This window comes from Schistocerca serialis, chromosome 1, assembly GCF_023864345.2.
Source record: "Schistocerca serialis cubense isolate TAMUIC-IGC-003099 chromosome 1, iqSchSeri2.2, whole genome shotgun sequence".
In the NCBI taxonomy this organism is placed as follows: Eukaryota; Metazoa; Arthropoda; class Insecta; order Orthoptera; family Acrididae; genus Schistocerca; species Schistocerca serialis.
The window spans coordinates 1,176,247,866-1,176,262,919 of NC_064638.1; the positions used below are offsets into that span (position 1 = coordinate 1,176,247,866).

General features: G+C 37.9%; 1 protein-coding gene across 1 annotated transcript in view; it reads right to left on the reverse strand.

Annotated features, from left to right (window-relative positions):
* The window catches only part of LOC126456397 (uncharacterized), a 438,969-nt gene that overhangs the window by 377,856 nt on the left and 46,059 nt on the right, over positions 1 to 15,054 (reverse strand). The window contains exons 4-5 of the mRNA XM_050092153.1: positions 1,417 to 1,604; positions 220 to 445 (exon numbers count right to left, since the gene is read on the reverse strand). Of these exons, the coding sequence (XP_049948110.1) occupies positions 220 to 445; positions 1,417 to 1,604 (414 nt within the window). The remainder of the gene's footprint in view (positions 1 to 219; positions 446 to 1,416; positions 1,605 to 15,054) is intronic.

The window sequence follows — 15,054 nt, forward strand, 5'->3', positions numbered from 1 at the left end:
GCTTAGGCTCCTGTCACTGTGTAATTTTGACTTTAAAAATTTGGAACAAGCAATACATTTCACATATCCTGTTACTAAATGTATGATAACATAGTGAGAATAAAACAGGGGCATCCCTGTGATTTCTCTGACAAGGAAGTAATATCAGATTACACTAACTCTCACTTTTTCAATAGCTGAAATTGTCCTTCCATAGAGGTTAACAGGTGGTACACTCACATTCCGTATCTGCGTTTCCAAGTAGCGTCTATTGGCAAATAACAATTCTTTTGCTAGGTTATAACTGCCACTGCTATCAGGCTCAGTCTCTTCCAAAAGAGCCACAAGGATGTAGTGAAGACATTCTTTTGAGAAACTTCCTTCATTTATCATGCAAGTTACAAGCTTCTGACTGATCTTCAGCAGCAATCTGTGTAACTGCTTTGAAGCTCCATCACCATTAATGCTGAATATGATAAAAATTGTAGAATTAAAATCAAAAATGCCACTTTATCATCATAATTCAAACAATATATAAACACATGAACATCCAGCAAAATCTAATAAGAAGGTGAGGGGAATGCCACGTGCACCTAATACCATTACAGGATTATTTAATCATTATTCATATTGAATGAGGTTTGTTCAAAACGAAATTGAACTTTTGCTACACCACCACCTATATTGATTGTTATACATTATTTTAAGCACTGCCTTCCCCCCCCCCCCCCCCCCTTCCAAATAGTCCCACCTACTGGCAATATACTATTCCCATCACTTCTTCCACTTTTGGAAAGCCTCCTGGAATGCAATTTCTAGGATGGTGCATAGGGCTCTTGTCACATCGTCCTGAATCTCATCCATGGTTTGAAAACAACAATCTTTCAACATTGTTTTCAGTTTGGGGAACAGGAAAAAGTCTGCTGGACTAGGTCTGGAGAACACGGGAATGTGATGTTTTACTTTACAGCTATGGACAAGGAGTGGCACTTGACCCAGCGCATTGTCATGATGCAACTTCCAAATCTGCAGAAAGCATCCCTGTGCACTAGGATTCGCTGGTGGACTGCCTTGTTTACCATCTGACCATGTGTACAAATTCCTGATGGACAATGCCTTTGTAACAAAAAACATGAGCATGGTCTTGGACCGACTCATCTGCACATATTTTTGGACAAGGGGGCCTTTATCCACTCACTGCGATGAGTGCACCTTCATTTCAGAAAACAATTGAAATATCTCTGCGAAAGTTTTCCCAAGTTTGTAGCAAAACCTACACGCGCATATGCACACCCAGCAAACAGTTTAAACCTGCTGCTAAATGTCATCAGTAGCCACAGCACACTCTCCTACTGGTTGGTGCAGTATTTCAAAAGTTCGGTTTCTTTTTGGACACACCTCATACACTTGTTTTTGTATGTATGAAGATATACTTACTTTGCCAAACTGAAACATTTCTGCAACATCCACTTGCAGAATGAGTTCTTTTGTACTGATGAAAGACATGAAATATATGTTGTTTCCATACTATACAAAATTTCTAGGATGTGGAATGCATGTTCAAATTCAGGTGCTTCTTTGTGATATAGAATGTCCAATTGTTCGCCAAGAAATGACAGCACAGCCTAAAGAAAAATAAACACTTTTAAAACCAAAAGTGCAACTTAACAAGCGTAGATCCATTTAAAAAATGATGCTGGCTGGAAATAATTTTATAAAAAGAATGTTAAAAGTTCTTAATTTTTATCAACAATGTGCATAGTTTCCCAAATAACTTCTGTAAGTTGTCAACTGTACACTCTTCAGAATGTAAGTGTTGCATCTAGCATCAACATAATTTTGGGGAAGAATAAGTCAAACATTTTTAGTTAAAAAATTATAATGTAGTGTTAATAAAGTTAATGTATAAATACGATCCAAAAACTTTTTCCATTATTTCTCAAATGACTGTTCACTCAAAGATCTGTACCATATAATATAAAATTCTATTATGTTCATTTCATCTAGAGATCACTGTTTATCTGTGATTCTCTTAAATTCTTTTATTATTATTATCATTTCTTTCCTTTCTCAGACGTTATGTCTGGTTAAAAATGGAAAGTGACGCGAACCTTGATCAAGCGTGACTCCCTTTTAACTGTACGGTATATGTTACATTGTATTTAGGAACTTTCGGGTAATTGAACATGTGTCAATAATTACAGATTTCTGTAGTTGTATATATACATTTGCATGTAGCTCTATTGCATTGATGTACTGGTGGATATTTTGTGGAATGACTCCTGTAGTTGATAGTATAATTGGTATAATGTCAACTTTATCCTGATGCCACATGTCCTTCACTTTCTCAGCCAGTTGGATGTATTTTTCAATTTTTTCTCCTGTTTTCTTCTGTATATTTGTTGTATTGGGTTTGGATATTTCGATTAGTTGTGTTAATTTCTTCTTTTTATTGGTGAGTATGATGTCAGGTTTGTTATGTGGTGGTGTTTTATCTGTTATAGTGGTACTGTTCCAGTATAATTTGTATTCATCATTCTCCAATACATTTTGTTGTGCATACTTGTATGTGGGAACGTGTTTTTTTATTAGTTTATGTCGTATGGCAAGTTGTTGATGTATTATTTTTGCTACATTGTCATGTCTTCTGGTGTATTCTGTATTAGCTAGTATTGTACATCCGCTTGTGATGTGATCTACTGTTTCTATTTGTTGTTTGCAAAGTCTGCATTTATCTGTTGTCGTATTGGGATCTATAATAATATGCTTGCTGTAATATCTGGGGTTTATTGTTTGATCCTGTATTGCAATCATGAATCCTTCCATCTCACTGTATATATTGCCGTGTGTTGCAATGTGTTGGATGCGTCTTGGTCGATGTGTGGCTGTGTTAGATGATACGGGTGCTTGCCATGTAGTGTTTTCTTTTTCCAATTTACTTTCTTTGTATCTGTTGATGTTACGTGATCTAAAGGGTTGTAGAAGTGGTTATGAAATTGCAATGGTGTAGCCGATGTATTTATTTGACTGATTGCTTTGTGTATTTTGCTAGTTTCTGCTCGTTCTAGAAAGAATTTTCTTAAATTGTCTACCTGTCCATAATTTAGGTTTTTTATGTCGATAAATCCCCTTCCTTTCTGCTTAATGTGAATCTTTCTGTTGCTGAATGTATGTGATGTATTCTATATTTGTGGCATTGTGATCGTGTAAGTGTACTGAGTGCTTCTAGTTCTGTGTTACTCCATTTCACTGCTCTAAATGAATAGGTCAATATTGGTATAGCATAAGTATTTGTAGCTTTTGTCTTGTTTCTTGCTGTCAATTCTGTTTTCAGTATTTTTGTTAGTCTTTGTATATTTTTTCTTTTAGTTCTTCTTTAATATTTGTATTATCTATTCCTATTTTTTGCCTGTATCCTAGATATTTATAGGCATCTGTTTTTTCCATCACTTCTATGCAGTCGCTGTGGTTATCCAATAAGTAATCTTCTTGTTTAGTGTGTTTTCCCTTGACTACGCTATTTTTCTTACATCTGTCTGTTCCGAAAGCCATATTTATATAATTGCTGAATACTTCTGTTATCTTTAGTAATTGGTTGAGTTGATTTGTTGCTGCCAGTAGTTTTAGATCATCCATGTATAGCAAATGTGTGATTTTGTGTTGATATGTTCCAGTAATATTGTATCCATGATTTGTATTATTTAGCATGTTGGATAGTGGGTTCAGAGCAAGGCAGAACCAGAAAGGACTTAGTGAGTCTCCTTGGTATATTCCACGCTTAATCTGTATTGGCTGTGATGTGATATTTGAATTTGTTTGGATGTTTAGTGTGGTTTTCCCATTTTTCATTACTATCTTTAGGAACTGTATCAATTTAGGATCTACTTTATATATCTTTAGTAACCATGAGTGGGGTACACTATCAAAAGCTTTTTGGTAATCAATGTATGCGTAGTGTAGCGACCTTTGTCTAGTTTTAGCTTGCATCTATTATCAGTTGCTCTTTACATCCTCGTGCTCCTTTGCAGCAGCCTTTTTGTTCTTCATTTATAATTTTGTTCTGTGTTGTATGTGTCATTAATTTCTGTGTAATGACTGAAGTTAATATTTTGTATATTGTTGGTAGGCATGTTATGGGGTGATATTTTGCTGGGTTTGCTGTGTCTGCTTGATCTTTAGGTTTCAGATAAATTATTCCTTGTGTAAGTATCAGGGACTGTGTATGGGTCTGCAATGTAACTGTTAAATAATTTAGTTAGATGTGAAAGTGTTGAGGTGAACTTCCTTAGCCAGAAATTTGCTATTTCATCTTTTCCAGGGGCTTTCCAATTGTGCGTAGAATTAATTTCTCACGTGACTTCATGTTGCAAAATAATCACTTCAGGCATTTGTAGTATCATCTTGTATGGGTCTGTTTCTGGGTCTGTTTCTGCTTGTATCCACCGTGAATTTCTGTTATGTTGTACTGGGTTTGACCATATGTTGCTCCAGAAATGTTATTATTATTATTATTATTATTATTATTATTATTATTTTGTTGCCATATCCAGTTTTCTCAGTACTAATATTATAGGATAGTTTAAGAATTCAAGAATAGATTACAGAATAGTTTAAGGTTAGAAGGGAATTCGGTGCAGGAAACTATTTTGGAAGAAACACCGAAAACAACTTGGGATCCAATGGCCGTCACTCTGCCCATTAACACAGAACATGAACGTCCCTGGGGGATACATGACTTTGCCCGGGTCCCATGGATCTGATATTAACTTAACTTTATCAAGTGCAGACCAGTACTTCCCGTTAAATTTTGTTTGAAAGTCTCACCACTTCACTAGGTAACACAACATTAGGTGACGATACACGTTTTTGGATAAGCTTGAATTCTTTCCACATGTCATCTATAATCTTGCTAGTATCATTAAGTTTGGAAGAAGCAATAGTCGAAATGTTTCCAGAGGTTATACTCCCAGTAACTTTTCAATCTATAATTTGTTCAAAAGGTTCCTCCAGACTACTTATATTTACTGTATCAGAGTTCGCTATTCTCTCTTGGAAACTCCTTTCTACATTTACTACTTGTGTATTAACGCCTGCAATTTGCGATTGTATTAACTCATCCTGCTTGTCAACAGTTTCTTTCAAAGTATGCAATCTCTACTTTACAGCATCAAATGTAACATTACATACATTTTGAAATGGTCCTAACTTCTCACGAAGTTCAGATTCTACATTATTACATTTATCTTCAGTATCAAATTCCAACTTCTTTGTCAAATCCTGAAGTTGATCATTCTGTCTCTGATTAAAGTAAGTGAACAGTTGAGTTACGTGACTGCTTAAAGAGCTAGTTACTTCACCTTTCAAATCTGTCTTGAGATTTTCTACTCTAGCAGTTAAAGTGTCGAATTCTGTCTTCAAATTTCCCATACCTTCACACAAATTACTAAAGTCTTTACTTTGTGAATCTACCTTAGCACTTAACAATCCTAAAGTCTCATTCTGAACATCCAATTTATTATTTAATTGAGTATTCACTGAATCTAACTTAAGACTTTGAGCATTCAAAGCTGCATTTAGCTCCTTTCTTAAAGCCGCTGAATCTGCACTTTGGGCTTTGATTACATTTACTAATTCAGGTCGGTCTGGCACTTCCTTACTCACTTTCATAGTCATGGCTGAGTCTGAAGTTTCCTCAGTTCTCTGCGTATTATCCATATTCCTATTAGTTTTAGATCTAGTAATCATTTAACGAATTAACTCTAAGTATAATCACTACACTGTGGTAGCACCACCATTTAACATAGGAAAAAGTTATATTTGGTGCAATATTTCTGAGAGCACAAGTTACAGCCAAGCGCGGGCCTTTTGACAGTAAGTTACGCTTACCAGCGGTTGCGAAGTAGAATGGAGGCCAAAGGGCCGTAGAACGCCGTGTATAAATAGGTGCCGGTTTTCTAACAAGGGGATTCTTGTGTGGCAGCTCTCCTGGACAGTGGGCCGTGTCACACCACCAACTACACCCAACAGCAGATGGGGCACCAGCGTTCCAGTCCACAGCGGGTCGCTCATTTGACCCTCTGAGGCCAAAGCGGGGTCCGTAGCCAGCCAGCGGCAGGCCACTCGACGTCTTGCCACCACGGACAGTTTTGTTGGCTCCCAACACATGCCGGAGGCATCCCGAGGCAAGGGCCGCAGATTTGGCTGTCAGATCGCAGGCGCTTGTTGTCGCTGCGATCTTAACCACGACGGCGAAGAAGCACACAGTTGGCCACCCTGCGGCTCCAGCGAGCGGCGTTGAGGCAACGGGGATGAAGGCCATCAAGTCAGCTGCCGGTGCATCCTGATGTCGTCAAAACACCGTGGCTGTACACGGCCGGCACGCCGCAGTACGTTGCATGGGTCACTGAGGTATTCCTTCCGCGCCAAGCCGTTTTGCAGGCAGCGAAGTTGCATCCTAAGCATCATGGGACCCTGTGACGCAGACAGTGGGGAACGCGGCATTGTAGCTGGGAATAATAAAATACTTGAAGATCACAGCAGCGTTTTAATATGGCGCATCCTGACAGTTTCCATTCACGTCCAACATTCCTCCACCACACGCCAACATCTACATTTGGCAGTGATGCCCACAACACCAATAAAAGTCACTCTACTGTTTGTATCCCTTCTTGCTAAGGTACTAAAGTTTTATTTTGCGCCTCTGGCATAGAATTCTCACGACGTAGGTAAGCGGATGTAACGGCCAGTCAGCATTGGTGAACAGCAAGCCGGTGGCGTCAGACGTTGGTGTCGGTGTCGGTAGGCAGCTGTGGAAGCAGATCAGCATGAGTGAACTGCAACTGGTGCCGGTGGCACCGGATGTTGTTTCTGCATCAGCGTCGCCGCGATATGTGTGACAGTTGTATACTCCCCCCACCAGATCTTTGTAGTTTAATTATACTCATCATATCTCTTCTTAGTCTAATACGTCGAGGTCTTCTTTCTGTTCTTTTAACGTTATCACTTCCTAGCGTCTTCCCTTTTGCTGCATCCACAAATTTTTCCATTTCATTTTTGCACTTAATCGAATTACACAAAACAGTTCTCTTGTCTTGTTATATCTGGTTGCTACGGCAACACAGCATATCTTCTTCTTCGATTTCTTCTCAAAATTCCCGTTTTTTCGAGCCCTGTCATGTTCGCCATGCTCTAACAATCTCGTTGCCAAGAATCGATGTGGAGCTGATTTGCCAACTTCACACTTCTTTCACATTAGATGACTTACTTGGCATGCACGGCTGATCTTCCTCTCTGGATAGTCGGACACGTCAATCTCCTAAATCTACTTCTCCGAAGAATAATCTCTCAAACTCTCTCTCTCTCTCTCTCTCTCTCTCTCTCTCTCTCTCTCTCTATCTATCTATCTATCTCTTTACTCACGAAACAATTAGATACTCGCAGAATACTTTTAGTTTAGTCTTGGTATATTTCAACTTCCACAAAGAACAAATTCACCATTTCTCACATAAACATTCAGAAGTTTGCAAGTCAACCAATTCGTCTCGCATTAGACTCCATCACTGGATTAACAACCACATAATTTATGAACATGTCTTGCTTCTATCAAGCCCAACACATGAATTACTTGAAAGTCTAACCTCATTTCGTCATCTGTCCTTAACAATCATCACAGTCACTAAAAGCACAGAATAATGCATAAACATTCCTTGTTCTTGAAACTTCCTGGCAGATTAAAACTGTGTGCCGGACCGAGACTCGAACTCATGACCTTTGCTTATCGCTGGCAAGTGCTCTACCAACTGAGCTACCCAAGCACGACTCATGCCCCGCCCTCACAGCTTTACTTCTGCCAGTACCTCATCTCCTATCTTCCAAACTTTACAGAAGCTCTCCTCGCAGGAAAGCTTCTGTAAAGTTTGGAAGGTAGGAGATGAGGTACTGGCAGAAGTAAAGCTGTGAGGGCGGGGCGTGAGCTCCTCGCAGAAGAGCTTCTGTAAAGTTTGGAAGGTAGGAGACGACGTACTGGCAGAAGTAAAGCTGTGAGGGCGGGGCGTGAGTCGTGCTTGGGTAGCTCAGTTGGTAGAGCACTTTCCCGCGAAAGGCAAAGGTCCTGAGTTCGAGTTTCGGTCTGGCACACAGTTTTAATCTGCCAGGAAGTTTCATATCAGCGCACACTCCGCTGTAGAGTGAAAATTTCATTTTATTCCTTGTTCTTCTTTACACATACAATGAAACTCTATGGATCGTACAGCAGGTACTTGATGGCCGCCACGTCCACAATTTGCTCATGACTGTTTTTAGATCTGCACACACACAAACGTGCAATGTGCAGTAGGTCGGATTCATCTCTCTCACACTTCTATTTAAAACATTGTGTGTTCAAGACGGAGGAAGACCAAGTGGTTCTAGAATTTATGCAGAAATTCTCGAAGCACTACACTGTATTTTACATGAGGCACAATGAGATTCCAGACATTGTGTGTATGGTTTCAGTTTCAGCATTGTTTAGACACATGAAAATGTCCCTTCAAAAATCTCATCCTGTGCCAATTGAAATTAAGATATTTGTGGCTAAAAGAATATCATGAATCTCATGAAGGTATGGTGAATGCATCTATATTACTAAACAGCTTACCAAATTCACTCGTCATGGTTCAAAGTGCACAGTCCCAGTAGCAGGTTGCCTTTCTAAAGGCATTTTCAGTGCCAGCAAAAAATTTATTTCCGAATTTCTCTTAATAATTTGATCAAATTTAAAGATTTTAAACTGTCTTAATTTACATATTCAGAGACATAAAGTTTAACATTTAACACAGTAACGCAAGTATTACTGTTAGAAACTATGTAGGTGTCTTGAGGCACTACTCTTAAATACCTAGATTAATTAGTACTTGAGAATGAGAGCCCTTAGTCACTTTGCGACAGTGCCTACCTGCACTGTCCATTAAGCCCTCCGAGTCCGTGTGATCAAAGTCTTGTTGAACAGCTATCAATTGACATCCAGAAATTTTACTAATTTTGTACACTAGATAAATTTTCAAATGAGATGTCCTTCCTCACATTTATCATCACTGCAAACATTGCAATGAGTAGAGCCAGTTTTATGTCAAATGTTACATGCAAGTAGGTACCTCCACTTTACTATATACAACAGTGGCCTTTACAACATTATCACACTATGAAATCACAGTCCTTTTTGAATACAGTATTAATAGAGTACTGAAACAGTGTGCTCATGCTCAAAAGAAGTTCATACAAAATCAAACACTTTACTGAAGTTTAAGTGTTGAGGCACAAGTATGTTACACAGTTGTCACTCGATTGCTCACGCGCTGAATATTTTGGGGTTGGGTGATCTATATCAAAACATGTATATGATTTCGTACACAGCGTTTTGGTTCAGTTAGATTTTGCTAACACAGATGGACTATAGGTTATGATAGTAATCTAGTTTACAAAATATGTGGTGGTTCAGGAAAATATAAAAGATCATAAAACCATGTTATGCACCTGCATTGGGAATAATCCACTTACATGAAACGGCATGTTATTTAGATTTATAATTACTTATGACAATTTTAGATAATTCTAATTAATGGCTTAATTACTTACTGAAGGATGTCACTTGGTCAAAGAAATTTAGAGCAGCAAAGCATGATGTTTTAAGTTGGGACCTAGCAAACCACAAAGGCTAAATTTGCAATGGAAAAATCTAAGCATTTAAAACAACTCTAATATACCATTTATTTTTTAGTCCCATTTGCACATTTTTTGTTGTCGAAGCCCTCCGTAAGAAATATAATAGGAGAGATGTCAGTAACTAGCGACCTGTTTCACTGCTGACATCATTTTTCAAAATTTTTGAGAAGGTGGTGTATCCTAGAACAGTACCTAACCTGAGCACAATAATATCCTCCGCAAATCACAGCTTAGATTTCACAAAGTTGCTCTACTGAGAATGCCATTTACATATTCACTCACCAGATTTTATAAGCATTAAACAATAAAATGGCTGCCGGCTGGTATTTTCTGTGACCTGCCTAAGGCCTTTGACTCTGTGAATCATGGTATCCTCCTACATAAATTGAAGTTTTTGGGACTGATTGTATAGCCAACCAATGGATAATGTCGTATCTTACCAAAAGAATGCATGAAGTTGTACTTACTAATTCAACCGGTGTAGTCCAGGGCCATTATCCTAACTGGGGAGAAATCACAATGGGGGTTCCCCGCCCTAAGGCTCAATCTTAAAGTCACCATTGTTCCTCATGTATTTAAACAATCTCCCATCTAATACACAACAAACAAAATTAATTCTTTTTGTGGTTGACATATATACAGGAACAGAAGCAATGGTAAACAGTGTTCTTAAAAGGTATCATTGACTGGTCTTCTGCAAATGATCTCACCCTCAATTTTAAAAAGACATAATGTATTCAGTTCTGCACATCTAATGGTACTACACCATTGGTAAGTGTAACGCACAAAAAGGAAACAATAAAGCTGTGAGGACGGGTCGTGAGTCGTGGTTGGATATCTCAGATCGTAGAACACTTACCCGTGAAAGGCAAAGGTTGCGAGTTCGAGTCTTGGTCCGGCATGCTGTTTTAATCTGCCAGGAAGTTTCAAACAATAATAGGGTAGAAACTTCAAAATTCTTAAGTGTTCATATCAACAAGAATTTAAACAGGAAGAAACACATTTTGGAACGCCTTAAACAACTTAGTTCAGCCACATTTGTACTAAGAATCATTGCAAATCTTAGGGAGAGACAAATCAGTAAGTTGACATACTTAGCATATTTTCATGCAAGTAATTCATCTTTAAAAAGTCCTCATTGCTCAAAAATGTGCTGTAAGAAGAATATGTGCTGTAAGAAGAATATGTGGTGCTCACCCATGATAATCTTGTACACATCAATTTAAGGAGTTTCATCCTCACAGTATACTTATTCCCTCATGAAGAGTGTTGTAAATAATCCACAGCAGTTCAAAAGGAACAATTATTTACATAATTACAATACTAGAAGGAAAAATGACATTCATTACTCCACATTAAGGTTGTCTTTAGCGCAAGAAGGGGTGCACAGTGCTGCAACTAAAATATTTGACAACTTACCCAGTGATATAAAATTCCTGACAGACAGTAAAGTAAAATTTGAAAGCAAAATGAAAAATTTTCTCCTCAACAATGTTTAATAATTTCTATTACTGTAATGTGCAGAAGATGGTTGGTAGAAATTACTAACTTATATCTGTATTTTTCTTTCACGTCTTAGAAATGCTCAGCATGTAGCCATACCAACAAGTTAATTTGTGATTTGAATGTACAATGACTCATTCCACATCATTGCTATTTATCATTCAGAATGATTATGGGACATGAACAATTAACTAACTAATTTCCTAACAATCTTAGTATGCTTGCATTAATTATCACAATTGGCAGCATAATCCACCAGTATCCCTATGAAGCTTCTAAATGTCTCAGAGGTTTTCTCCCTTGGCTTACCATGGCACTTTTTTTAGCTCTGCTCTAATCGCAATCCTTCAAAAGTTCCTGCCTACTATCTCTCAGATGGAATCAGGAGAGGTGACAGAACTTTTTGTAATGGTCACAATGTGTGTGTGTGTGTGTGTGTGTGTGTGTGTGTGTGTGTGTGTGTGTGTGTGTTTCCTTAGTCACTTTCTTATGTGTTTACTGTAACAACACTGTGTGTTTCTGATGGTGGCTAAGTGCAATAACACTGTGGCTGAGAAATAAATAAAAATAATTTGTTTTTAGTGGGACTTGTGTTCCGTGTATTAGTTTTACTTTATACCTGGCACAGAACTGGAGTAATGTTTCAAGCATAGACAGCGCTCTCTTTACACATACACTCTTGATGACAGAGGCATTTCTTCAAGCCCATAACATGCCTCCAAAACACACAAATCTATGGATGTCATAATCACTGTATATGAATGGAACATTGACCATGTAACATTATGATCTGCTACCTCATTACAAGTTCTCACACACAGTCTCAATGAATGATAAAATACACAATGGTACGAATTATTAATAAAAAAAATTGACACTATTGCTATTTAATTAACAGTCAATACACATCTATCTTTGTTCTGACTTGAAGATCAGCTTCCAGTGGAAATTTTTAATTTCTCTTCTATGTAGTTAGAACATAGGCAAAAATCTGAACAGAATTTAGTGTCGGGAGGACTGACTCAGCATACAGAAAAGTCAAAACAATCTTTGGTGAAATTAAAAGCAGGGGTAGTAACAATAAGAGAATAATGGGAATTCCACTGTTAAATGAAGATGATAGAGCAAATAGGAGGAAAAAGAACACTGGAAGCCTCTATGAAGGGGAGAACTTGTCTGATGACATGAAGAAGTTGGAGTCGAAATGGAAGGGAGAGGAGATCCAGTGTTAGAATCAGAATTTAAACGAGCTTTTGAAGACTTAGAATCAAATAAGGCAGAAGGGATAGATAACATCCCATCAGAATTTCATCACTGGAAGAACTGGTAACTAAATGACTATTCAAGATGGTATGTGGACTGCATGAAACTGGTGACAAAACATCTTACTTCCAAAAAAGTATTATCCACGCAATTCAGAAGACAGCAAAAGAAAATTGACGGTGCGTTTCATGATGAACAGTTTGACTTTAAAAAAGGTAAGGGCACCAGAGAGGCACTGCGTAATGGAAGCAAGACTGCAGCAAAACCAGAAACCATTCATAGGATTTATCACTCTGCAAAAAGCATTTGACAATGTAAGACGGCGCAAGATGTTCAAAATTCTGAGAAAAATAGAACTAAGACAGAGGGAAAGATGGTTCTGGGAAAAATTGGAGTAAGATATAGGGAAAGATGGATGATATATCATATGTACAAGAACCAAGAAAGAGCAATATGATTGGAAGACCAAGAACAAAGTGCTTGGATTAAAAAGGGTGTATGAATGGGATGTAATCGCTCGCCTTTACTTTTCAATCTATAGATCAAAGAAGCAACGTTAGAAATGAAAGAAACATTCAAGAGCAGGATGAGAATTGAGGCTGAAGGGCTATCTATATTAAGATTCACTGATGCCATTTCTATCCTCAGTGAAAGAGAAAAACAATTACAGGATCTGCTGAACGGAAGGAACCGTCTAATGATTACAGTATATGGACTGACAGTAAACCAGAAAAAGACGGAAGTAAGAGAAGTAGCAGAAATGAGAACAGCAAGAAACTTAACATCAAAATTGGTGAACACAAAGTTGACAAAGTTAAAGAAGTCTACCACCTCAGAAGTCAAGTAACCCATGAAGGATGAAGCAAGGAGAACATAAAAAGCAAACTAGTACACGCATGGATAACATATAGATGACATAGTAATAAGCGTCCCTGGCATAGACAAACAATTGAAAGAGGTGAAAACAAACAAGTCACTAGGACCAGATGGAATCCCAGATTGGTTTTTCGAAGAGCATTCTACGACACTGGCCCCTTACTTAGCTTGCATTTATCATGAACCTGTAGCCCAGCACAAACTCCCAAGAGACTGGAAAAAAGCGCAAAGGACATCATGTATAACAAGGGCAAAAGAATGAATCTGCAAAATTACAGACCAATATCCCTAACACTGGTTTGCTGCAGAATCCTTGAACACAGTCTCAGTTTCAATATAAAAAATTTTCTTGAGACCAAGAAGCTTATGTCCACGAATCAGCTTGGCAGAAAGCATCGCTCATGCAAAACTCAGCTTGCCTTTTTCTCACATGATATACTGTGAACTATGGATGAAAGGCATCAGGCAGATTCAACATTTCTAGATTTCCAGAAAGCGTTTCACACTGTGTCCCATCATTGCAGGCTGTTAAAGAAGGTACAAGCATATGGTGTAAGATCACAGATACGCAATTGCCTCGAAGACTTCTTAAGTTATAGACACCATTATATTGTCCTCAGTGGCAAACACTCGTCAGAGACAAGAGAATCATCAGGAATGCCCCAGGTAAGTGAGATATGACTGCTACTATTCTCTATATTCATAAATGATTTGGAGGACAGCATGGGCAGCAATCTGTGGTTGTTTGCTGACAATACTGCGGCGTATGGTAAGGTGTCAAAGTTGAGTGATTGTAGAAAGATACAAGACAACAGAGACAAAATTTCTAGTTCTTGATGCAATAATTTACCAACAGCCGTATGTATTGTAGAAATTTATTTTATTTTATGAACTTCTATGTGCTACCAGTTTCGGCATTATATTGATGCCATCTTCAGGCCCTACTCGTCATAGTCGTAAAATCACTATACATGGAAGGAGCCATATAACTGGATCCGTGAATCAAATCGTCCTGCAACAGCTCTTGGTGGCCATTTTTTTGTGTTCCTTCTGTAATAAGTGATATTAGTTGTGCTATGGAATCCATTCAGTGTGTTCCATCTTTACCTGACAACATGAGTAATCAAAGTAATGTTACAATACCAGTGAAGTCGATAAAACCCTGCAAAAACAGTGTGGATGGAGCATCTGATGAAATAGAAAGTAATCTTTTACATGAAGTGTGTAATAACAGAGATGATGATTAAGATTTTGGGTGTCTTTACATCAAGATTAAGATTTATCAGTGGGAAGGGAACTGTTTGATTGATACATGTAGCCTGATTTGTGGGATATCTGAACAATTTAGAGACGAGTGCCAATATAGTAAGAATTTTGTGGAAATTTGCATTGCATGTGTAAGGATAAGAGGAGTTGCTGGTAAGCAAAGCAATTATGTAAAACGTCAAGTTAACGTTAAGTATTGACGACAAGACCTATGAACATGGATGCTTACTGATCCCTAGTCTAGAAGAAAATATACGCTTCGTTAGTCGATTTACAAGACTATTTAATTGCATTTTGTTTGTCATGAGTTTAGTATGTAAGATCATGTAATTTCTAAAGTAATATCTTCTCCATTGACAGAGTTTAAACCTCTTTATAGAATCATAAAACTATATAATTGTGTTTTGTTTGTCTGGAATTTAGTATGTAAGATGATGTGATTCCTAGAGTTCCATCTTATCTATAGAC